At 44.1% G+C, this 23,126-nt stretch overlaps 3 protein-coding genes across 8 annotated transcripts; 1 reads left to right on the top strand and 2 right to left on the bottom strand.

Moving 5' to 3' along the window:
- Positions 1–593: 593 nt before the first annotated feature.
- Positions 594–14,103, top strand: bcl2l13 (BCL2 like 13). 2 transcript variants are annotated; one of them, XM_035642531.2, is made up of 7 exons: positions 594–736; positions 1,764–1,978; positions 3,333–3,416; positions 4,045–4,201; positions 5,606–5,678; positions 5,781–5,909; positions 12,118–14,103. In XM_035642531.2, the coding sequence occupies exons 2-7, from the start codon at positions 1,831–1,833 to the stop codon at positions 13,123–13,125; spliced, it is 1,599 nt and encodes a 532-aa protein (XP_035498424.1). In that variant the 5' UTR covers positions 594–736; positions 1,764–1,830; the 3' UTR covers positions 13,126–14,103. The 2 variants fall into 2 exon arrangements, with proteins under 2 accessions (XP_035498424.1, XP_035498423.1); XM_035642530.2 differs by having other exon boundaries at positions 3,330–3,416.
- Positions 14,104–14,113: 10 nt separating this feature from the next.
- bida (BH3 interacting domain death agonist) lies at positions 14,114–17,027 on the bottom strand. 3 transcript variants are annotated; one of them, XM_035642532.2, is made up of 4 exons: positions 16,868–17,027; positions 16,169–16,495; positions 15,320–15,456; positions 14,114–14,797 (listed from the first exon to the last, which is right to left on the bottom strand). In XM_035642532.2, the coding sequence occupies exons 2-4, from the start codon at positions 16,476–16,478 to the stop codon at positions 14,600–14,602; spliced, it is 645 nt and encodes a 214-aa protein (XP_035498425.1). In that variant the 5' UTR covers positions 16,479–16,495; positions 16,868–17,027; the 3' UTR covers positions 14,114–14,599. The 3 variants fall into 3 exon arrangements, with proteins under 3 accessions (XP_035498425.1, XP_035498427.1, XP_035498426.1); XM_035642534.2 differs by having other exon boundaries at positions 15,320–15,453; XM_035642533.2 differs by having other exon boundaries at positions 16,855–17,013.
- Positions 17,028–17,908: 881 nt separating this feature from the next.
- Positions 17,909–23,103, bottom strand: wee2 (WEE2 oocyte meiosis inhibiting kinase). 3 transcript variants are annotated; one of them, XM_035642952.2, is made up of 13 exons: positions 22,974–23,103; positions 22,463–22,603; positions 21,696–22,052; positions 21,357–21,577; positions 21,116–21,173; positions 20,572–20,741; positions 20,364–20,485; positions 19,685–19,831; positions 19,506–19,604; positions 19,297–19,382; positions 19,039–19,209; positions 18,804–18,952; positions 17,909–18,350 (listed from the first exon to the last, which is right to left on the bottom strand). In XM_035642952.2, the coding sequence occupies exons 3-13, from the start codon at positions 21,990–21,992 to the stop codon at positions 18,182–18,184; spliced, it is 1,689 nt and encodes a 562-aa protein (XP_035498845.1). In that variant the 5' UTR covers positions 21,993–22,052; positions 22,463–22,603; positions 22,974–23,103; the 3' UTR covers positions 17,909–18,181. The 3 variants fall into 3 exon arrangements, with proteins under 3 accessions (XP_035498845.1, XP_047189366.1, XP_035498847.1); XM_047333410.1 differs by having other exon boundaries at positions 19,563–19,604; XM_035642954.2 differs by lacking the exon at positions 22,463–22,603 and having other exon boundaries at positions 22,974–23,072.
- Positions 23,104–23,126: the final 23 nt, after the last annotated feature.

Raw genomic sequence — 23,126 nt, 5'->3', positions numbered from 1 at the left:
TGTATGAATGTATGTTTTTGTCCCCCATAAGTATCAAGTGTCCTTCTTGTTCTTAGCTCCTTTCTTCTTGCGAAAGTGGGATTTTCCTAATAATAAAATCGGGTTGTATAAAGAATAAAAATCATCTTTGCCTAATGTATTTACTCTCATAATAAAATGTCTATCTCCTGTTTAAAAACCAGTTTGTCCAGTAGTTTCATATAATGCCGAACATCCACCCAAAACATCCTGGCAGTACAGAGAAGTAAACACAACAAATAAAAGACTTATTGTTCCCTTTCGTTTCAAATATTTGTATTAAAAAGCATGTATACTTTTAGCGATACAGCATGTGTGAAATTAACATAATACCTCAATTTACATAATTAACCACAGACAAGAAGACAAACAATGCATGGGAGTAAAAGAATGTTGGGCAAGACAAGTAAATCAACGGGATACACCTCCCGCAGAGAATAAAAGAAACACAAAAAAACGAATGAAATAAACCCCTCTTTCAAAGTTTGCCTTACTCTCACAACTTTCAAGCGCGGTAACAGCCCGCTCGGCTTTATTTTGAAAGTCACGACCGGAAGAACACGGTGTATATTATCGCTAGCTTCGTTAGCTTTCCGTGAGCACACCGTGTCCTGCCGCTGCTGCCCCGTCAGTGGTGGTCTGCCCTCTACAGACTGATCCGCGCCTTCCACAGCCTGTCGTCTGTCTGTTCACCTGGTTGCCTTGTGGGACGCGGACGGTAAGAAGAAGAAAACTCTGTCTGTAATTGAAATGTGAAATGAAAATGTAAAGTTCGTACTTTCCTCTGAAATACGTAGCTCGCGCGCGTGCGCGCGCGCGCGCCGTCAACCGTTAAGCTAGCCGCATGTTGCACGTGAGTCGAGGAAGTCGTTTCCTCCACAGACGGACTCTCGGTTCTCTCTTTATCTGACGAGCATTCAGCCAACGAGCTATTATATCTGTATCTTGAATGAGTTTAGCTTCAACGTTAGTCATATCGTAGATAATCGTAGATAGTTATTTTGAAGAAGAAAAAAAGTCATATTCACCTTTTTATCTGCTCTTATTGTCTTGATTATTTTCAATTTCAATTCAAACATTGAAAACTTTGACATTAGCTTGTAACGCCGTTTTTGTATTTGTTTTTTATTTTATTCTGATAGTTGAAGCCGGAAGTTGTGTCTTTGATCTGGTCAAAATGCGTACCCTTAACTTCTTTTGGGGGTCCTGCATGGTGCAGCCACCACCGGCCCACCGACCGACCTCATCTGCAGAGGACGAGTTCATGTCGGCGGTTTCCTCCAAAAAGGAAAAAAAACAAAACACTGGAGGAGTTTAAAGCTCATGAACCATATTTTAAAGTCCTATTACTAAATATATGTTTGGTAAAGACTCTTACCTAACTCCTCATTTCCCCCTTGCCACCACGTGTGTTATGTAAGTTGAACTGTTAAAGATGTGTAGGTGCAAAAGTCACGTGTTGTGATATCAGTTTGCAACGTCTTACTTTCAAAGGCACAAAAAATACAATTAATTTACTGTAAAATTCATAATAAACGTGCAGTTTTATCCTCATCACCCCTTTGTCACATGGTTCCTCCTCACTCAATGGTCATGGGACACTGTGACACTGAGTGTGTGGCATCTGTTTTGTGTCATACAGTTGAAAAACAAATGTCATATGAGAGTTTTTTCCTTTGCTTAGTCCTTTAACCATCTATTGTCATCGATTCCCTCCTCTGATTGTCACCCCCTCCCCTCCGCAGGTGAGACGTCCGACACTGACTTTGGTAAATTAATGTGCCTGAGCGTCTGTGACACAAGTCTTGTCCAATGGCTACCTCGGGCTCCGCCCTCACTGCCTCCATCGCCGCCGTCGCCGCCGTGCCTGACGTTTTCCACTATGAAACCAAGTACATCGTGCTCACCTACCTTGGAATGCTGCCTGTCTGTAGACCCCACACTCCCACTACGGCTCAAGGTGAGAGGAGGGAAAAAATACTTTTTGAGATTTTGTGGTCTAGTTTTTTTTTTTTTTTGGGGGGTTGTGATTTAGTTCAAGAAGTGCAGAATTGAAATTGTGTCCAAAGGGACGTGCTGCTGCTATGTTGCTCGTGTTTCACCTGTAAACGTTATAAGGTCAACCCCTGTGGTATGCACACATGGTAACAACAACAAATATTCAGGGTGTGTCGGCAGGTCGCCACCTGTTCGTTTATCCTCCTCTGACTTCGGCTCAGAAACGCATCCAGACACCGAGAGGGGGCACGTTTCAAACACACCCTCGTAAAAACAAATAGTTGTCAGCCTCCCAGTAAGCTCGGCAACCGTCATTCCAACATGGTGGCGCTGAGCAACTGAAGACTTTTTATAGCATCCCTGTGCCATGATGACCTCAGATGTGCAGCACGCCTGTTCTCCATCTAGTTCCCCATGTGCCTGGCATACAGAAGACCGACTCAGCGAAGTGTCTTTTGATCAGTTTTCCACCTATTTGGCTCATAGGTTTTTATTTCTTTTTTATGAATCTGTGTTGTGTGCTGTTAGAGAAACAAATGCGTGAAACGAAATCTTCCACACTTGCCACCATCATGTCAAAACATGCTAGAGGTGACAAGTCGTATCGATCCCAGTTGGAAGGTAAGACGGCGCTGCGGGATTTCATGCCAGGCCAATGTTGGTGCTTCTGTCACAGGATATGAACGGAGCTATCTGGAAGAAAAACAAAGAAAAAAAAAAAAAGGAATGATAGAGAGAGGGAGAGAGCGGAAGCTCTTTAAATTTCCTGTCCTTTTTGTTGTGTGCATTGCTTAGAAGGGCAGATGAGTGGCTGATCCCTGCTTTCCGCTTGAACCGGTCCAATTTCTGACAGCCTGTCATGTGTAATCACCGTGGGATTACTCACGCCAATGGACCAGAGGGTAATGGTTGGCAGGCTCTGCTGTCTGGCTGAATGCTGAAACAGCACCAACCCCGGGGGGCAGGGGGATAAAAGCAACACTGGTCCTCAGGGTGTTAATGTATGAGCTGCAGGGAGAGAGAGGGAGTGGGACAGTGTCCTCTTCCTCCGTGTTAATAAACGTCAACACCCCTGAAGACATACGCTCAAAGGTAATTTGTATTCTGTTGCGATTGGCTGCTGGTCACCGATTTGAAGCAACGGCGCTAATGGAGTCCACATTCCAGCAGTATGAGAAGAGACAAGAGTGTCCGCCTTCCTCATCAGATGACTGGCCTGATCTGTCCCAGAGTGAATGGCTTCATTCAGAACGTGTGTGTGTGCGCTTGTGTGAGAAATTTCATATGTGAAATGTGTTTTTTTTCTCTTTCAGAAGACGCTGAGAATGAGGAGAGGAAGAGGATGATAATAGAGCAGCTAGAGGAAGAGATGAGGAAACTGGAAGATGAAATGGCTGCTTGTATGTGGACACACACACACACACACACACACACACATGCACTGAAGTCTGGACATTTTCCTGATCTTTTCCAGAGGGGCAGTATGTGAGAACGCAAATGTCAGCAAATGTTGCTCCTGACATTTTCCGGAACCTTTCCCGCCTGACTCCTTGTAAAATTTCCGGAAAACTCACTGGCTTCTCTTCCGTACGCAGACGGTCAACCTGCCTGTGCAAAGTCGCTCTTTGTCAATGTAAAACATGGAATGTATGTTGTTTTAATGAAATTTGCTGTCTTTACATAACCTCAGTTCTCTGCGTAGCGTGATCAGGCGTTTACCCTCAGATCTCCCTCGTAGGGAGCGATGAGATCTGTGAATGACTGATGGTGAACTATGAGCCCAATTTCTCACGTAGAGGATTTTCTCTTGTTCCAGACAACTTGGATCCTCAGTCTTTTTACTAACAGTTGATGTTCCCAAAGCTCATTCATGCTTCTCAGTGAACCACAGTGACAGAAACAACCCAAACACACTGGGCCTTTAAACAAATCCAGACATGCTGCCTTCATAAAATAAGTGTGTTTCTCGTTTCTGGCAATGCAAAATCATTTTTTAGATTTCACCTATACCTGCCATGTGTTTCGCAGCCTTTTCCATTTCAGGCTTCGACCGCCACTCATCACTCGTACTCAGTCCAGACAACCCGGAGACGCTCATCGACGACTACCTCGCTGTGATGGGAGAGCGGACGGCCCGAGAGCTGGACACGTCCCTGGCAGCGGCGGTACACTCGCTCCTCACCGGGTGAGTTTTACAACAAGAGTTGTTGTTTGACCACGTTTGATGAAAAAATAATGTAATGGATTGTAGGCCAGTGGCGGTGCAGATGAATGTGACGCTAAAGCAAGGAAACATTAATTTCACATGGACACATTGTTTCACACTTTCCTCACTACACTGTTAATACGATACACTCACAGCTTGAGGAAAATGTGTGTGTGCCACAATCTCAAAGGAATGACAAAGTCAATGTTGATCAACTGCTGCTGTTGCAGCATTTTCATTTTATTGTCCTCAGTGAACTGTTGAACTTGAGCAGTGATCTTTTTTTCTTTTTTTTGCCCTAGTCATATAATAGTCATATAAAATGTAAAAATATAAAGTAAGATTGTAAGTAAGTCAGCAATGCCATTCATTTTGTGTGGACAGACACATTAAATCATCCACATGTCCACATCTGCTCATTCACGTCTGCTTTTCAACACCAGAAAACTTTGGAAATCCAGGAGTCATTTGGAAACGCATTGCTCACAATCTTGAAAAAACAACTATATGTTCGTTATTTGCACTGTACTGGAGCCACAGCCTGCTCACACAGATAACGAAAATGACACCAAACTGTCGCAGATCTAGTGAATTTATCTGAGCTGGACCCGAGGGAGTTGCACAAGGCTGCGGTGCAGTTGCTCCGGTGTAGAGCAGCTCACCGGCTGCATGTGGTTGGACAACTGGACAACTTCCAGCTGTGGACGTGTGCAAGTGTGGAGGAGAAGGACATTGTCAAAAGTTTGTCAAAAAGAGCAATCATAGTTGATGAACTGCCCCATAGAGTACAAAGAGGCGCACACTATGGCTGCAACTAACGATAATTTTTTTATTATCGATTAATCTTTTGGGTTATTTTCCTCAATTAGTCGATTAGTTGGGTTTGGTCCATCTCCCAAAACCCCAGGCTGAAATCATATACTTTTCCATAAAACTACTTGAACAGATTAATCGATTATTGAAATAGTTGGCACATTATCTGCTATAATAATGCCTTTGTTTTAAGCATGTTGACATCCACATGTCACAAGAAGACACATTTACACAATGGGAAAAAATGCATGTGTGAGACTCTGAAGCAGGAGGAAGGTGTAACTTCAGTTATCACGGTCACACAAGGGATCACTTAGAAAATGTTTTGAGTACAAGGACAACTTAAACCGGAATCCATGAAGGAAACGAGTTAACAACAAACTATAGCATTTTTCTATCTGTAATCTGCCATATTTTCAATCCTATATGTAATGTAAGTTTATATCTAGTCTTGGCATCCACATCTGTGTTCTTATAGTTACTCGCGTACTCCAGGTACATTTTGATATGTTCCTATATGGGAATGAATTTCAATCTTTTCATCTAATACTAATAATTTGTGTGTTTAAGGCCTCTTGACTACCAGAGATTCCGAGACACAACGCTGACACTCTCCACACACACGCAGGGAGGCTGGAGCAACGTGAGTCGGCCAGAAGTTTTTACTCATCCTCACTATACAAAAACAAGCAAGAATGTGCAGCATTTAATATTTCTTTCTACTACGTCTCTCTCTCTGTCCCAGGTGCTGGCGCCGTTACTGCTGCTCCAGGCTTTGCAGAGCAAGGGCCAGGCCTTGTCGACTCTGGTGCGTCTGGGGGTGCGCCTGCTAGAGGAGGATGAAGCTGAGTACATCACGCAGCAAGGGGGATGGGTGAGTTTTAGGCACACCATGGAAGGAACCATGATTGCACACCATGTGCATTTTATCCTCAGGAAAAATCCAAAATAACTTCCTATTTATAGTATAAAGCATATTTTGAGCACTAAACTGGGAAGACTCTGGGGTGTGAAAACAACTATTTGGTGCATTAATGACAAAAACGATTAAATAGGGAGTTAAGATGCAGTGCAGAATGGACAGGAATAATTCTTGTACAGTTTAATGTATAGATGTACATCTGTCTCTAAATAGCCAGATGGGGGCGACAGCGAGCCACCTAAGCAACACAATGTGACTACATCATCCATCATACTGTAATAAGTATGCATGATTATATGTGTTTGTAATCAACCTTTATAATTGTTTAAAAAATCGCTTATAAAATTACGGCTTAATTTTAAGGTAAACCAGCAACTTCCTGTCTCTGCGAAGAGTCCAGTGCTGTAACTTAGATGGATGTACGTGGTGATCATTTACGACATTAACATTAATCTTTTAACCTTAATGTTTATTCCCCCAAACAAAGGAATGGCAGCAGGAATATGTCTCCTGCTACTTTTGCGACTACGACCTTTCTTGTGTTTTAGATTTGCAAGACAAACACTGCGTCACAGATGTCTCCCTGTGAACCAGGCCATGCTGACGAACAAGTCACGTGACCTCGCATGTTCACCGCTGCCCTGGTCGCCGTTACGTCATCTCCATGATGCTGCACTCGTTTTTTTGTGTGCAATGTAACGTGTGGGCCGCCTCCAAAACAAAGTCACATTCTCACCCTGCGTTATGTCACCGGGGGGATGGATGGATAGATGATAGGCTGGGACAGTATCAGCAATAAAGAGAAAGAAGGAGGGAGAGAGACAGCGGGTGCATGAAGAGAGTGGCGAACGGGAGGGAGGGAGGGAATGCGAGGGAGGGGAGGGGTGAGAGATGAGGAAGGAGCAGGGTTGGACACAGTGAGCCAGCGAGAGTTTGACAGCTGCCTCTGTTCACCTCTCTCTAACCGATCCGTCGTTACGACTCTCTCTCTCTCTCTCTCTCTCTCTCTCTCTCTCCTCTCGTCTTTTTGATTCTCGAGCTTCATCCGTTCGAGCGTGAAACCGGGTCGTTTGAAGACTTTGCATCGAGGTAGGACGTTTTATGTGTGGATGTTGAGTAAGCTGATCGATTTTGATGATGTGTATCTTTAAAGTGCATTCTGTGAGAAAAAAGTGACAGTGCAGCAGTAACGAACTATCTTCTGTGGCATAATGAACAGCTTGCGACACTGTTAAGTGGTTTCATGTAAATGTATACGGCACCGTGATTCGAGTCCATGAAACGAGAAATTAATGAGCCAAGAAGGTCATGAGGAAGTTTTTTTCAGGATTGCGTGAAAATACACGTTTTCTTTCCTCATATTTTTCTTTGGTTCGTCTGCACAGATCAGTGTCGCTCACTTTTCCGGGTTGAAATGTTGAAAAGTGGACATTGCGTTTGTCTCGACTTCCTCCAGGACACAGTGCACCGTGCGAGGTTTGTTCCACGCTCGTCAAAGCCCTTTTGTTAATTACGCTGGAACACAATGAGGATTTATTATGACCCTAATATTGTGTACACTTCATTTGGCAGGAACAAAAACCAGCAGCTTTCAGAACGAGCACAGTCGGGGGGTTGGGTGGGTTAGGGGGGCGGGGGTACATGATTGGGGGAGGGAGGGGCAAAAAGAATGGCCTGCAAGGTTTTTGTCTGACTGTATTTGAGTCGGGCCGACGGATTCGTTAGCCGGTTTTATCACAGTTATTACAGTATTTGTATATAATGTCTAATATGTGTCGTTATATATAGAAAATAAGGCAGAGAAAGATGCTTGGGCTGAATTATAAATGATGAAAGTGCACAAATGAATTAATCTGAAAAAAAGGAAAAAAATGCTTTGTACCAAATATAGCTAGTAGCTTATTTCCATTTTTTGGAACACTAAAAGGCAGAGCAAAAAGCTATCATCTCTTCCTAAAATGGACCAACAACCAACCTGTGGTATAAAGAATATCAGACGATATATCGATATCAAGGTTTTTTACTCTTTGAAAAGAGCCATCATCTGTTTGGCTCCTGTCTGTCTGCAGTGTGTCTGTGGACCCCTAGAGGATTCGGACAGCTGTGCTTCTGTTCTGACAGTGAAAACTGCTGCGTGAGACCTGAGTGTGCACATCTGCCTTTGCATATTACAGTCCTTGGGATTGTGACGCAATACGACACCAGAGGTTTGACGAGCTGCACACACTGACCTCTCGTCAAAGAGACAAAGACGTACATCATTGGAGTGTCTGTTCACTATCTAGTACGCTGCCCTAAAAGCTGAAAGGCAATAAAGTAATTTGTGAAGGCTCTGAGTTTTATATTAGCTGCTGCTCCTGAAATGGTGAAGTTGCAGTGATGATATTTTAAGGACAAGGTGTTGTCGGGGCTCCAGCCTGGGCCGAGTCGAGTCAGGGTACATCACGCGACACCCTGTGCAGAGTTATTGTGCTCCCCACATTACGTAAGCACCCGCTCACCAGCTCCAGGGAGAAAAGATTGTGCATCACTTTTGCATCACTGCTCCACTGCACCGACATGAAACTGGACCAGAGCAGAGAGGCTGATGATTGAAAATAGACTATTGGCTTTTTACATCATTTATTTACAATCTAATGTTGGAGGAATTCATATTTTATACCTTTTTATTTGTGCGTGAAATTAGTTGATCCATTGTGACATAGTTCAATATGCAAAAGCATTCTGGGAAATAATAATTAAGTTTAATGACCAGCTATGATCCTTTTCTGTTGTCTGTTTTATCTATTTCAATCGAAATAAAAGTACAGTTAGGTGCTGATGATCAGTCTGACTGTCCCTCTCGGTCCTGGGTCAGCTGCTGTCTGTGACCTCTGGCAGTGTTAGAAACAGTGATGTCATAATCCTCATAAATGTCAAGCGCACAAACACATGAGCCAGTGCAGAAAGCACCTTTATCGGAATAATCACTAAATTAAAAGTCAGCAGTTCCACAAGCGGTTTTAGATACTTGAGGACGGTTTGATATGTTGTCGATGTGAAAGTTGTTGTGTCTTTTTGTAATGAACCCACATCTAGTGCTTGGGTCTGCGGCATGTTGACTGTATGTGGCAGGCGTGTGCCAATGTCGCAAGTAGTTGTAACAGTCGCAAAAATACAGCAGCAATTTCTTTTTTTCCAAGGGTCTATAGGACAATGGCCGTCTTACCTGGCCCCTCGGGTGCAGTGGGGTTTATTATATCGGAGCAAGGTGAAGTTGTGTTACGGTGAAGCAACCCGGGGAGATGTTGGTTTTACACCCTTGTCTCTGCCTCAGGAATGTTAACTTGTCTCTGGGCGAGGGTGGAGCCCGTGTGGAGCCACACGCCTGACAGCAGGAACGTACTGTTCCTGCTGCCAGTGTGGATCGCTCCTCAGGTGTGTGTTATTGTTCGTTGGTTCTTCTTTGTTTTGAATTATTTCTGTAGGATTTAAAGTTGCATTTAGTTAATATATATAATTTAGTTGTAGTGCCTCTAGTTTTAAGGCTGTCCCTGCTTCGGTTTATAATTTTCATACTTTAAGATTTGTAAATCTGGTAAACCCAGTTGTTATTCATCAATGACATCAGTGGCATTTCTTCTTACGACCATATATTTTTTAAATGTAATTGTACATTTTGTATACTTTGAAAGAGTTAGATTGTGCACATGAAAGCAATAGTAAATATTTTCAAGGGAGATTAAAAAGGAAATCAAAATCAGTAAGGCTTGCCTTAGGAGGAAAAAAATGTAAACTTTACTGGGCTGTTCAGTCTAAATATTATTTACTCTATCAAAAGAAAGTTGCACTGTGGAGGGTTCAGGGAGCAACCAGCACCTCGTGATCCCTTCTTTTTCTTTCATTTACAAGCAGATGTCAAAATGCCAAACGTGTAGTCCATCAGAACGCCTTTCCTGAAAATCAACATTCAGCATTTGAAACTTTAAACTGTAAATGCAGAAGGAGGATTAAGTATTGATGTTATCGCTCTTCATCAACCCCTTTGCTGTGGATTTTCCGTCCTGTTGCGTCCAGCTGACGGGGGAAGCTTTAGCCTCCTTTTTTTTCTCTGTGAAACACTCTTGCTCTGCCCACATGTAAATCAGCTTACGGAGAAAGCGAACGCTGGCTAACGATGGAACGCTGATAGATTAAATCTCTTTCCTGCCTCCTAGTACGCAGCTGCTTCGCCCTTTGCTGCCCTTGTAAGGAAAAAATAAAACCTTCCCAGCTTATCTATGCAATTCAAAAATCATGTTTTACATAGGTCAGCTCTGGCTTATATGAGCTGCTTCAGGAGTGTTGGTCAAATGCAAATTATTAATTATGGACACTGAAGAACAAAATCACCCTTTTATCATCAGTATATTTCTCAAATGAGAGCATGTTGACTCGGTAGTTGGTCTCTGTTGTCACGGCCGTGTGACACTGACACGAACACCTCTGTGCCCCCGTCAGTTAGAATCTCATCTGTTGGAGTCACACCTTCGTGACACGCACGGCATCACAACATGGAGGCCTGGTGACCGACACAAGTTTAACTCCACCCCAGTCAACTTATGATCTGTAAATGCAAATCAGTTATTTATCACACAGAGCCTTTTTTTATTGTGGCATCTGCTCAGACATTTTTTTTTTTTTTAAACTGCAAATGCAGTGGTTTCTGTGTATGACGATGTCTGCCAGTCAGTCAGTCCACCACATGGCTTCCTACCTCAGTTATCTTCAGATGGATTTGGACATTTTTGTACAGGTATTCGTGGTCCCCAGATGAGGAATCCGTCGTACTCTCTTCCCGTGTATCAAAATCACAAGGCTGTCATTTGTGGTTCTGTGTAAAAAATATATATCAACAAATGCTGAATGGTTAAATATGTAAAATGTGGTACACAGACACGCAAATGTTCCCCCGGGTTTAGTGCTCCTTGGCAAATGCTAGCGTGCTAATTTAGCTAATGTTACAATATCACAGAGAAACCCAAACAGTTCCCACAATGAGAAAGCACTTGGCGATCACAGAGACGGGAAGAAATTTCTAGCAGAACCGGACTCGGTTGTGGGCGGAACATCCGCCGAGACCGGTTAGGGGAGAGAGGAGAGAGAGAGAGAGAGACCAGGAACAGTTGTGTAACCGCTGTATTCAATCTCGGTCAGACTGGTTCTTATAATGACAATAATAATAATACTGACACTTGTGTACGTTGTTGTCAATAACAATGATAGCACCAATTACTAATGACAGTAATTATAATAATGTTGGTGATAAATAATAATAATTGTTGAGTAGCGTTGGATTTGGAGCTCTGGAGTCAGAGACACCTGCAGAGTGAGGTCAAAGAGAAAACACAAAGTCAGTGACATGTAGTGAAGTGATGTCAACACATGGTGGCAGAGTAAAGCTGGACTCTTGCAACACATGAGATGGAAAGTCCTAAGTTGAGGCCTGTGTTAGATGTTACTCTAAATAAAAGTTAACAACATATTATTTTTAACCATGCAGCAGTAGGAATATAGATTCACAAGATAAGTGAGCTTCTATGTTCAAGATAAGTGAGCATGTCATGTATGTCTCTTTTGCTCATTGCTCAAGGTCACAGTTGCCTATTTCTGAGCCACATCCTCCCCTTTTGGGAATATTTTATTTTGAGCTTATTTCAAACAATTTACAGAACAAAAAAACCCCACAAAAAGCCCCAACCCCCGTCCTGCCTATATAATCTGCACCACATCACTGCACGATCTGCGGAAACTGAAAGATGATGTTGGCAATTCTGTCCAGACAATCCACCTGCGGAAAAGTAGTTTGACCTTTTTTCCCCAAATGTGATTTCAGTTCAGCAGATCTGTTTGATTATTTTTTTTACTTGATTGTGTTTTGCGTGTGCGAGCTGACCTCTGTCAGTTACTCACATGATCATATCATATGCGTGTTACATAATATGAAAGCATTAGAGATGCTTGATCCAGCATGTGTGGGAGGTTTTGCAGCTACGAACCACTAGGTGTCGCAAAAGGCAAACTTAAGGCCTGAAGCAGAGCAGAGTTCGCAACAATTTCTATACTTCTAAATAAAGGAATTGAATCTTTATGTCTAAAAATATACAGGATGTTGATCCCTGCTCCTGTCTGTCCACCACAGGCTGAAATATTCCGGCTCGGCTCAGAGGAGGAGCAAGGTGTGACCATCGCCGAAGACAACAACGACATTTACATCCTCTCGGGGGAGCAGCATCCCGACCAGCTCAGCCCGCCGTCGTCGCTGCTCTGCACTGGAGACAACAGCAGCGGGCAGAGCTCCTGGCAGACGGAAAGCTTACCCGTGTCTCTGGCCGGCCACGAGTCTTGGGCGCAGGTCAGTGCGATGGACCCCGAGGACGTCAAGAGCCTGGACAGCAACGAGGGCGCGGCGCTGGCCGAGGAGCGCAGCGAGAACAACTCGTCGAACTCGGACATTGTTCACGTGGAGCGCGAGGAGGCGGAGCTGCTGGAGGAGGTGGGCGAGATCGGGGCGATAGACGAGAGCATGATGAGCGTTTTGGGCACTGAGAGCGAGCTGGCCGAGCTCAGGGAGGAATTCAGGGACCAGACTCCGCCTGTCTCGCTGTCAGCCGAGGCAGACGCCCCGGCCTCGTTGATCTCATTAGAGGAGCCGGTTGTTATAGAGACGCCCGTCAGCTTGTCAGCAGAACCTTCCCTCGTCTCGTCAGAACCAGAGCTGCTTCCCCCGGCCATCGACGCCGCCGCCGCTCCTCCTCATGACGAGCCTGAACCCGCAGCACCTTTACCCGTTCCTGCCGTCGAACCAGATCCTGAGCCAGAACCAGCTGCTGACGCCGCACCAGTGCCTGCCGAGGGGGCGGGTGAAACGCCTGAAGTCACACCAGAACCAGCGCCCGAACCAGAACAGGACCTGGAACCTGCTGCAGTGCCTCCGCAGCCCGAGGAGCCCCAGCCAGAGCCAGAAACTGTGGCAGAGCCGGCTCTGGCCCCACCCCTGCTGTTGCGGACCCCCGTAGAAGCCCCCCCTGCCGAGGAACCTCCCGTGAAGCCGGAGTCCGAGCTCTCAGCGCTGCTTTATGGAAGCGCTGCACTGGTGCTCCTCGCCGCGGCCGTAGCATACGGTGTCTTGAGCTACAGGCGGAAGTAGAAATAGAGAAGTCGTCGTTCCAAGGGGGGGAGAAAGCAAATTGTGAGATGTTAAAAAGTAGAAATAAATGCATTAGTAGACACATGGTGGGGACTCTCCATACGAACTGTAGGATTTACCAAATGAGGCTGATCTGTTTCACCTGATCCACGACCTCACTGCTGCGAGCTCGTCGCCGCTTCATTCCACCAGGCGCAAACACAGGAAGGTGGAAAACGATGCACTCCAGTTTATTCCTATTTTTTCTTTCTTAGTTGGAAATTTAAATTCTTGAAGACTCCAGCCCTTCATGTCAGAGATTGAAACGTGTGTGTGTGACTTTTATTCCAATAATGCTGTTTTTCAGTTTGATCGTGTGCCACTTGACTCTGTGTTACAAGGACAATTCCCTGGCGGTGCGCCCGTTAGCTAAAGAAAACCTTTCACGTTATTGCTGTGAATTCAGGTCTTTCTTGCGCCGTCTTACTATGCAGCAGAGCAGCTTCCGTTTGTGTTTCCCCTCTCAACTGTGATGAGTAATTATGATACTTCCTCTGTTAAACAAACCAAAATAATTGAAGGATGTGGAAATAAAATAAAACAGTACATTGATTTTCATTTGTCAGTTTGAAATAGCTGAAACAGGCAAATGAGGTTAGATTTGTTGCACAAGGGATTTTTATTATTTTGTTCATTGAAATCTTTTGCCCAAGGATGGGTTCAAGTTATTTGAATGTTTCAAGAGGTACGGTCCTGCTGCTGCATCATAGGTCCAGAGTCATTTGATGTGGCCTGAAAATCAAACTGTCTCGTACACCAAGTTACAGCGTACGGAATAAATTCTTGTTTCAAATGGTTCTAGATGCAGAGAGGATGTTTCCATGCATGCGTCAGTATTTAAGATCAGGAAGGATTCACAAAGGTCCCGATCATGACCCCTGACTTTCCTAAAATACACTGTTGGAAATGATAAAAATAAAGATTTAGATTTGAAAAGCATTTGAGATGGTTCTTTTTGTAATGGTTTATTAAAAAGGCTCAAGGGTGTAATTTTCATTTGGAATGGAATATGAAATACATTGTCAGTCAAACCAATTATTTAGAGATTGAAAGTAAAATTAAATCCCAGAAGCAATACTGTTCAAGTTTGGACAACATATTGGCAAAATTACTGTTTTTACGAAAAAAACATCTATTTCAAGTATGAAACAAAAAGATACACTTTAAGGCAAGAGTAAACCACAGCACATGAAGCACTGAAAACAAATATTCAAGTCACAAACTCCAAAAACCTGTGGAACTTCCCCATTTCAAAACTTAACAAAAAGAAAATCTAATTATTTATGAGTTTGAAAAGTATTAACTTCACTGAACTACCTAACACGGCTCTGTTCGCAGTGGCCTGGTCATGAGGAGCAGCTGTCGGTTTCACATTCACTCCGTCTTCCACCAAACACATTTCTTGTAACTTCCTCTCAGCCTGCAGCTGTGAGAGTCACCTGGACCCCGACTGGCCGATGTACTGCAGCGCCGCGTTGAAGAGGTTCCTCAAAAAGTGCGGCGCCTGCTCGCACACTCCCTTCACTAGGGTGAGAGTCAGGGCCATCAGGACTCGCTCCTGGGGGAGCTGCTCCAGACCAACGCCGCGCCTCATGACCTGCTCCACCTCCCGGGTCAGGTAGGTTCTCCATTGCTGTAAAAAATACAACCCCCCCGCCCCCCAGGAGGTTGAGCTTAGAATTAATCACTCAGGGGTTTCCATTGTTTAAAAATGAGGATGTGGACAAAAACCATCTCACTGAGAATATCAAATTAACCTCAACTTTCAATTGAAGAGCAAAGACATTATTTAACACAGCAAATATCATATTTAATAAGTCTGTGGCAACTATTTTGACAAACATACTCTGAACAGAAGAAACGTGTTGGCACTAATCCCAATTTAATTTTTTTGGGGAAACACTGGATTAGTAGTGTTAAATCATTTTTAAATTTGCGAGCTATAAGCAACAGTTTAAAACATTAGTAGAACCTCTTAATTTGTGATGGGACATTGCTCATTATTATTTAGCTGGTTAACTTTAAATAAAAGTTGATAAGTATAGTTCTGATGACAAAAAACGAATAAAATGAGTTTGTGTTAAGTTTTTACAGACGAGATAATGACCATCATCAACAACAACAACTCATAAATAAGTGCTCGGAGCAGACTCACCTCGGAGGGGGAGGCCGAGATGTTCCGTCTCAGGTTCCTCGTGGCCCGAGCCACGACCTCCTGTTCGATTTGGGCTCCGATCTCCCTCAGCTCCTCAGCCACCCGCCGGAGTTCTGCTGCGGCTTCGTGGTTCCCTACTGGAGGAGGAGATCGGGCAAAACATCAAAACAGCAATTGGCTGTCATTGAATCTATCATCACAACAGAAATCTATCAAATGGTTTTGACGGCAGTCACTTCCTGCTTTTCATCACTGTAGCTGGAAAACCCTCCATCAGACATGATTGCTGGTGCTTTGACATCAGGACTGAGGCAACTACATTATGAACATACTGTAGCGACCCTGTTAATGTGTTCTGTTATATGTGTTGCACATCAGTGTTTAAGTGCGGAATGTTTCTGTGGTTGGTTGGCAGCAGAGCGGAGGTTTTAAGAGGGAACACCAAGGTGGGGGGGGGGGTAAACGGCTATTGCCGAGCGGTTGTACGGCGTGGTTGCGGCCGAGAGTAACCACAAAAAGTCTGATAATAAATGCAAGGTGTTGCAAGACAATCCTCTTGGTTGTTTCACAAATCACGTTAAGTTTCATCCACAATCTTTTATACAGGAATGAGGAATAAGGTGTATAATGAAAGTGACATGAAATGACTTCTGCTTGGCATTATATGTAAAATACAAACAAACAAAAAAAGGGTTAGGGTTTGGGTCCACCCCAATTTAATGGGTGGGGGAACACTGATCATATTCGAGTCTGTGATACCTGAGATTTACTTTACTGGGATGAAAACAGCCGGTCTGCTAGCAGAGACTGGCACAACGCATAAGTTCCATTTAGTTTCAGTTTACTCACTGAGCCACTGCAGCTCCACCGAGGGCTGCAGGTCGCGTGTATACAGCAGGGGGCAGCTGGGCAGGTGACCGTCCGTCTCCAGGTCACCATCGTCGTCCTGGGTGATGGCGATGCTGCGCTGGTGCTGATGCTGCTGGTGCTGGTTGTGGCCCGGGACGTTGCAGTTGACGTCCCGCGTGAGATTGAAGTCGTTGCCCAGAGAGAGCAGCTCCTTGCTGTACTCCGAGTTTCCGCCGTCCGTCTGGAGAAAGGCCAGAATGACCAGGGCGGCGTCCTGACCGCCGGTCCCGCTCCTCGTGTGCGCGTCCATCGATGAACACTGCCGGCCTTTAAAAAAAAAAAAAAAAAAAAAAATTAAAATGGTTTTGAAATTCAGAAAACAACAAATGAGGAGAACTCGTGAAATACACACACCAGTCCCAAAAAGTTTTATCGAAAGAACAAAAAAGTATTATTTCAACTAATATACTTATTAAATTACACAAACCCTTGCGACACCATGACAACGCTATTATTATTTCCACTTCCTCTTTTTTTTTTAACAATTCGGGTTAAGCTAGCTGCAAAGCTACAAAGCTAAGCTAACGCTACGTTCAAAGTTATCCGGCACGTTCGCTTCAGAGAAACAAAACGTATTGTTAACTTCAAGCAAAACAATTAAAAAACTCTTCATCATTTTTACTCACATTCGTCACTTACATTAGCTCATAACTTCACGCAAGTAGCCGATATCGATTAGCGGTGCATCGTTCATCAACCTGCGTCTTGGTTATCGAGCATCCGACACAAACAACCGCAGCTTCAACTTGTTTCACTTATCTGGAACCGGGAGGATGCACCATTCAACGCATCATGATGCATTCAAGAACCCCTCGGAAATGTTAGCTGCAACGCTTTCTTTCAATTTGGATGTTTGCGGTGTTGAACCTCACACGTTAACTCTAAAATAAATAATAAATGTATCCTTTTAAAGTTGCCAAGGAGTATTCATAATTTTGAGCATTCTCGTGCTCCTCGGAAGAACTTATCCTCCGAGTTGTGAAGTCGTTTTTTCCGACTATGGTGTGTTCATGTGCTGTCGGGAATGTGGAAAAACAAACGGCTGTAAACAAACTGAAACAAAAGTATTTAAACAATAGTTATATAATAAAAGAGCAAAGACAACATATCCCCCCCACCTTAACCAACATGTGTCACTCTACGTGGGCAGCAACGATTTATTTCATCTTATACTATATTGAAAAGATTTTGTAGGATAAAAAATCATATGCAATACAATGTTGGAGCATGACGTCAGAAACTAGTGTGCCACCCTTTTCGTGAGAACAAGAGTTCATGTGACTTCACTTGTCGTAGAATCATGTTTCAGAATATTCCCGACACCCCGTGAATGCGCCAATATCTGAGCAATGGGTAAATGACTGAGTAATATTTATTGTGATCCGTTGTTAAAGGGGTCAACATTACTTTGAGGACAACACAAAATCCAAAGTGTTAATTATAAAACAGTGTAATCAAACACTGAATTTACAGTGTGATGCTCATTCGAGTCTATTCAGTTTCACATTTACCCAAAGTCATGGAGTTCACTGCAGAAGGAGCAAGATAAGAGCAACTCTCCCCTGGAAAGTCCCTGCTTTGGCTTTGTTCAACAGCAGTTATTGTTTTTTTTTTAAATCTGCTTGTTTGAGATTATACAGTAAACGACAAAGAAGTTGAAGAGACAAGAATCCCATCGGATAAAAATGCTTAAAATGTTTATTTACAGTTTTAAAAAAAATTTAAAAAGACCTTGACTTGTCATGTACATGAGTCTTGAGAAGTTACATGATGTTGAAATGTATAACTTGGGAGTCAAACGTTTGAGTCGGACGCAGATTAATCCTTTCAAACCTTACACCAGTCCTCTACATGATCATCATTTCCTTAACTAGTCCCGCATCGTCTTCATGGTTCCGTCTTCCTGTCCTGACATATGGACAAAAATAATAATAAGGGTATCGCATTGTCCCATCAGACTCCGTATCCGGCGAAATCGTAGCTTATGGATCGTGCCGTGTTCCTTCCAATGAGTCTCCTCCCTGATTTGGGTAGAGACCCCATCTTGGCAGGAGGAGGTTTCAGCCCAGGAGGGAGATTCTGCTTGGGGGACAACGCTGCCAGACGAGCCTCCTGGAGCTCTCTGCAGAGAGGGAAATGGGAAAAAAAGTGACTTAACATTTTTAATTAGCACGCCCAATATAATAACTTGGTAAAACAGAAGGGCATATAAACAATCAGATAGTTTCGTTAGAAATGAAATTGCACCACCTGCTGGTCATATTGATGCTATTCATAGCTTCAGAAATAGGATATATTCCCAATACACTTGCCCCTATAGTTTACATGAAAGAATCTTTTATTCCCATGTTTTGCAAAACATGCATCTTAGATATCATTAAAGATTTTACAGTACAGGGAAAAAAAAGAGTAAAGATGATCCTTGACTACAGTTCGTGGCATACTACTGTGACGCTTGCTCTGGGAGTCAAACCCTAAAGATGGAAGACTTTCTTTTGATGCCTGAGATTATTAAGTCTGAGCAGCCTGGAATCTGCGATGCAGCTTCAATTATCCTTCATCTTCCCCCTCTTACTTTTCGAGCATGGCCGTCCTGAACTTCTCTACGTTGAGCTCCCTGCGCAGCTGAGCCGCCAGCCTCCCGGTCCTCTCCTCCCTTAAGACAGAGTGCCTGCAAAGCTCCCTGGCAGACGGCCGCTTTCGCGGGTCTGGATCCAGCAACAACTGACGGAGAAAAACACAAAAAACAAAACAACAGTTCAACAAATTAGACCGTACCAGTGAGTACTCTTTAAATCACGTGAGAGTACCTGTATTAGGCTCCTGAAGGGAGGGGAGAGCTCTTGTGGCAGTTTGGGGAGCTTCCCCTCTCGGAGGCTGTGCCACTCGTCTCCATTTTGAGGCAGAGGGGGAGCCCCAGCTGCCAGCAGCACCGTGAGGCCCAGAGCAAAGATGTCTGCCTTGGGGAGGTGGCTGTAATCCTGGGGAACAGAGAGAACGCTTAGATAGGTGTTAGGAGAACAAAAAAAAAAAAACTACTTTTAGTCAACGACTTAAGCCATTTTTACCTCATGCAGGACCTCACTGGCCAGAAAGCGGCTGTCCCCTTCCTCAACCTGTGGACTGCTAGCTGATGTCACATGACCCAGATCCCCTGTAGAAAACAACAGGAATCCTAACCAACAGCAAACCTACATTCTCACCCACACACACACACGCGCACACGCACACGCACGCACATGTATATGTATATATATCAAAAGCCAATTTTTTATACCAATTTTGAAAATGACTCCTGTGCCTCGGTCATCTTCCTCCTCACTCTCCCCCTCACCTGCGGCGGTTGGACAGGGGCGCTGGCAAATGAATATATTACCTACAGAAGGTGAAACAAGGTCAGTTAAAAAAAAAAAAAAAGGGAACATGGAAAGTGAAAGCTGCTCTATGAGAACGTACTTGGCTTGATGTCCATGTGGACTAGGCCTGAGCTGTGGATGTATTTCAGACCCATGGACACTTGTAAGAGCAGATCTTTCAACCCTGCCACTGAAAACAGCTCACACTGCACCTGCTTATTCACAATGGCATCGCTGAGGCTTCCACCTGGCTCAACACACACACACCACATCAACAATCAAATCCTTCATCTTCCCTAAACATATTTAGAATTATTCATAGAGCCTGACTAATATTTCGGTGGTCGATAATATCTGCCGATATTAGATTTTCACAGACATATCCGTATCAGTCAATATGTTTAGACCCCGACCAATATTTTAAATGTGCATTTATGTCTACATTTTAGGTAAAATAAAGGTTTCTTTTCTTATTTCAACTTGTATTTATTTGGTTGTATTTGTAATTGTTTTCAATGTATTGTTATTTATGATAAAGTTCATGGTTAAACTAAAATATCAAGCCTCAATTACATTTCTTTGACATAAAGGTTTGATAACGACATCTTAGGAATCATTGACAGATAATTAAAAAAAACATATATATTTATATCCCGATGTATCGGCAATCTTGTACTCCCTAATATCGATATTGGCATCGCCCCGAAAAAATCCTAATCGGTCGGGCTCTAATTATTAATCATTTAAATGTGATTTTTAGTGTCTAATTTTGAACTTACCATCACAGTATTCATTTTGAATAATCATGTGATCGTCCTCCGCCCAAGCTGAATAATAGCGGACGACATGTGGGTGGTGCCCAAGAACAGCATGTGCATACACTTCCTTTAGGGCCAGCTGCCTAAAAAAGGACATTGAAAGAACACGTTTTTTTAAAAACTCGACTGATGCGTTCCTGGTGGAGAGAGAGACATGCTGCCGACTCACTCATTGGCAGAGCCTGCGAGGGGTCTCCGGGAGCGCTTGATGGCATACAGGCAACCATCCAGCCTCTTCACGCACTTGTAAACGGCCCCGAACTCGCCCACGCCGATGCACTCCAGCTCCAGGAACTCGCTCTCATAACGCGACAGCATGAAGGATTGAACAGCTCGCCTCTGCCAGACAAACAGATGGGAGGAGGGGGCATTATGGTGAAAAGCCAAAGACACTTCTAAAAGAAAGAACACGCGTCACCAGCAGCGCTCCCATGTCGAGTTTGGAAGAACCGGGGTTTTCTTTTTCATGCGTCACCAAATAAGGTAGCGCTTCCACAGTGGAAGAGTTTAGTGGTGGTTACGACAGCTACTCCGCAGGAGATTCCTTAGAGAAAATCCCGGAAGTACAGACTAGCGGCATGCCATTTTTTGGACAAAACAATGGAGGAGGAGGGCGGCAGAAGATGACAAAGCCTGGTGATGAAATCTTATCAGGAGGCATCCGAGAGGGGAGGGTTGCATTCACCAGAAAGCAGTGATAAAAATAGACGTACCTTTCGTGGGAGAAAGGCCTCGTCGTCCTCCTCGGATGACGTTAGGCTGTGTTTCAACCTGGAAAGATGAAAAAGGGCATTTGGATCTTTAAACTGAATGAAAATGTATTAGTAAAGGATCTAAAAGTCAAGACTTCAGTGAGTGTCAGGGCTCTAAAAACAGAAAGAGAACTCAAACTATTTCAATCTCTCCACACGTCATATAAACGGTTATGAGGTATGAGCTCAAGCACTAGTTAACCTGTGGCCATAGTCGTCGTCATCATCATCATCATCGCCGCCGCCCCTACGGCTGTTCCTCCGCTGCTGTTGACTATTCCTGCGTACTGTGTCAGGGGTGAAAGGATTTACGTTGACAGGTGCCTGGAAGAGGTTTGCCGCGGTGGAGGCGAAATGCCGGGTCCTCTGATTGCAACTTATCTTAGAGCTGGAGCAAGGGTGGGAAGACTTGGAGAGCAGACTCTGCACGGGGAGGGGGGAAAAATGAAATGCAGATCATTCTGTTGACCTTAAAACTGGTTTGATGTGTGATAAAACATCCAAGACCACAGGGGCGCACAATCTAAAATAATTCCCCCACCTTGGGCGTGCTGGGAGAGTCACAGAGCCTCAGTTTCCTCCAGGACGCATACGGTATGGGGCTGGTGCACTGCAAGGGGGAAGTCAAGGTGTTGCTTCGGCTGCGGTGGCGTTGCACCCTGGGCGTCCTGCAGGCAGAGCCAGGACTTTGGATTCGGGGACTTCGAATCCTGGAGGCGCAGTCGTCAGAGCTGTTGTCGCTGCTGCTGCTGCTGCTGCTGCTGCTGCTCCCGCTCCCTTCCTCTCCACAGCTAGAGAAGTCCAGCTGCTGGCTGATCCCGTCAAACAATGTCGCCATGATGCTTGGGGCCTTGTTTTTTCACAAAGCTTTCCATTAAAACACCGTGTCTCCCTGCACCTTAGAGAGAAAACATGTTGATTATTATGTATTAGATTATTGGGGCTGCATTGGATCATTTTTAGGAAGATAAGAGGTAAGAGGAGATTAAACCCTCAACCCCTGAAGTAGATAGGCCAACACATATCCAGTATGATGCTAGATCCCCATTATGGGCCCCTTATTGACTCCCACTACCACAAAATAAGCCCCACAGTTGAATCAACAAGTCAGTATTGCTTATTTCAGCAATCAAATTCTGCTTAGGGCACCATATAGGCTAGGGCTGGCTCTGGCTGTGATGTCATTTTTGGTTTAATCCTAAAGTTCAAAAAGATGCTTCACACTGTCCTGTCCTGTCAGTGTGTGTGTGCGTGTGTGGGGTCTGACCTTTGAATAACAGCGTGTGTTCAGCATGTGTATATACTCACTAACAAGTCGCCTCCGGCACCACCACGCTCGAACTTCGCGCCGTGTATGTAAATGACTTCCGGTTTAAATAAACTACGCCTCCCGGTTAACGCTTTGCGGGCTTCTGATTGGCTGAACCGGCTCCTGCACCTGATACACACCTGCACGTTCAAGTGGCTGTTAATTGCAGTGACAGTCGAGTAAGAGTTACATATATGTGTATATGTATATGTTACATATATATATATATATATAAAATATAAAATGTATTTTAAAATAAAATGAAAACAGAGTCAACAGTTTCTCAACAGAAATAAAATGGTTAAACCTATGCACTGTGGTTAAACTTCATAATGAGTGTGGTAATAATGATGTATATGGTTAAAACAAGTAGCCCCATAGCCAAAAAATTAGGTCTTTTTTAAAAATTATTATTAAGTAGTGATATAGACACGTGGGCGGAAGTCAGCGACGTCATCAAAACAGTGAGACAGGAGGAGGAAAAGGAGTCGGTGGATGTGACACGCTTACAGATCCACCACACGAGCAGCGAGCAGCCGTGAATCATGACCCAGCCCCGGCAGCAGCAGCAGCTGGTGTAGCTGGTGTCGCCCTGCACCGGCGACTGTGTTACACGCGGTTGTTGTTCTGTCTCTCTCTCTCTCCTCTCCTCTTCCCCGTTGT

This window comes from Scophthalmus maximus, chromosome 7 (assembly GCF_022379125.1).
Source record: "Scophthalmus maximus strain ysfricsl-2021 chromosome 7, ASM2237912v1, whole genome shotgun sequence".
In the NCBI taxonomy this organism is placed as follows: Eukaryota; Metazoa; Chordata; class Actinopteri; order Pleuronectiformes; family Scophthalmidae; genus Scophthalmus; species Scophthalmus maximus.
The sequence above is the reverse complement of the archived record's forward strand: the minus strand, read 5'-3'. Positions and strand labels throughout refer to the sequence as shown.

What these genes read in the sequence shown, in the direction of transcription:
- bcl2l13 (XM_035642530.2), top strand. Translation starts at nt 1,831, where the DNA reads ATGGCTACCTCGGGCTCCGCCCTCACTGCCTCCATCGCCGCCGTCGCC. An exon ending in CGCAGGGAGGCTGGAGCAAC is followed by an intron (nt 5,679 to 5,780) that starts GTGAGTCGGCCA and finishes TCTCTGTCCCAG; the next exon opens with GTGCTGGCGCCGTTACTGCT. An exon ending in TCACGCAGCAAGGGGGATGG is followed by an intron (nt 5,910 to 12,117) that starts GTGAGTTTTAGG and finishes TGTCCACCACAG; the next exon opens with GCTGAAATATTCCGGCTCGG.
- bida (XM_035642532.2), bottom strand. Translation starts at nt 16,478, where the DNA reads ATGGACGCGCACACGAGGAGCGGGACCGGCGGTCAGGACGCCGCCCTG. An exon ending in GGTGGAGCTGCAGTGGCTCA is followed by an intron (nt 15,457 to 16,168) that starts GTGAGTAAACTG and finishes CTCCTCCTCCAG; the next exon opens with TAGGGAACCACGAAGCCGCA. An exon ending in TCTCGGCCTCCCCCTCCGAG is followed by an intron (nt 14,798 to 15,319) that starts GTGAGTCTGCTC and finishes TATTTTTTACAG; the next exon opens with CAATGGAGAACCTACCTGAC.
- wee2 (XM_035642952.2), bottom strand. Translation starts at nt 21,992, where the DNA reads ATGGCGACATTGTTTGACGGGATCAGCCAGCAGCTGGACTTCTCTAGC. An exon ending in ACTCTCCCAGCACGCCCAAG is followed by an intron (nt 21,578 to 21,695) that starts GTGGGGGAATTA and finishes CTCCCCGTGCAG; the next exon opens with AGTCTGCTCTCCAAGTCTTC. An exon ending in GACGACGACTATGGCCACAG is followed by an intron (nt 21,174 to 21,356) that starts GTTAACTAGTGC and finishes TCATCTTTCCAG; the next exon opens with GTTGAAACACAGCCTAACGT.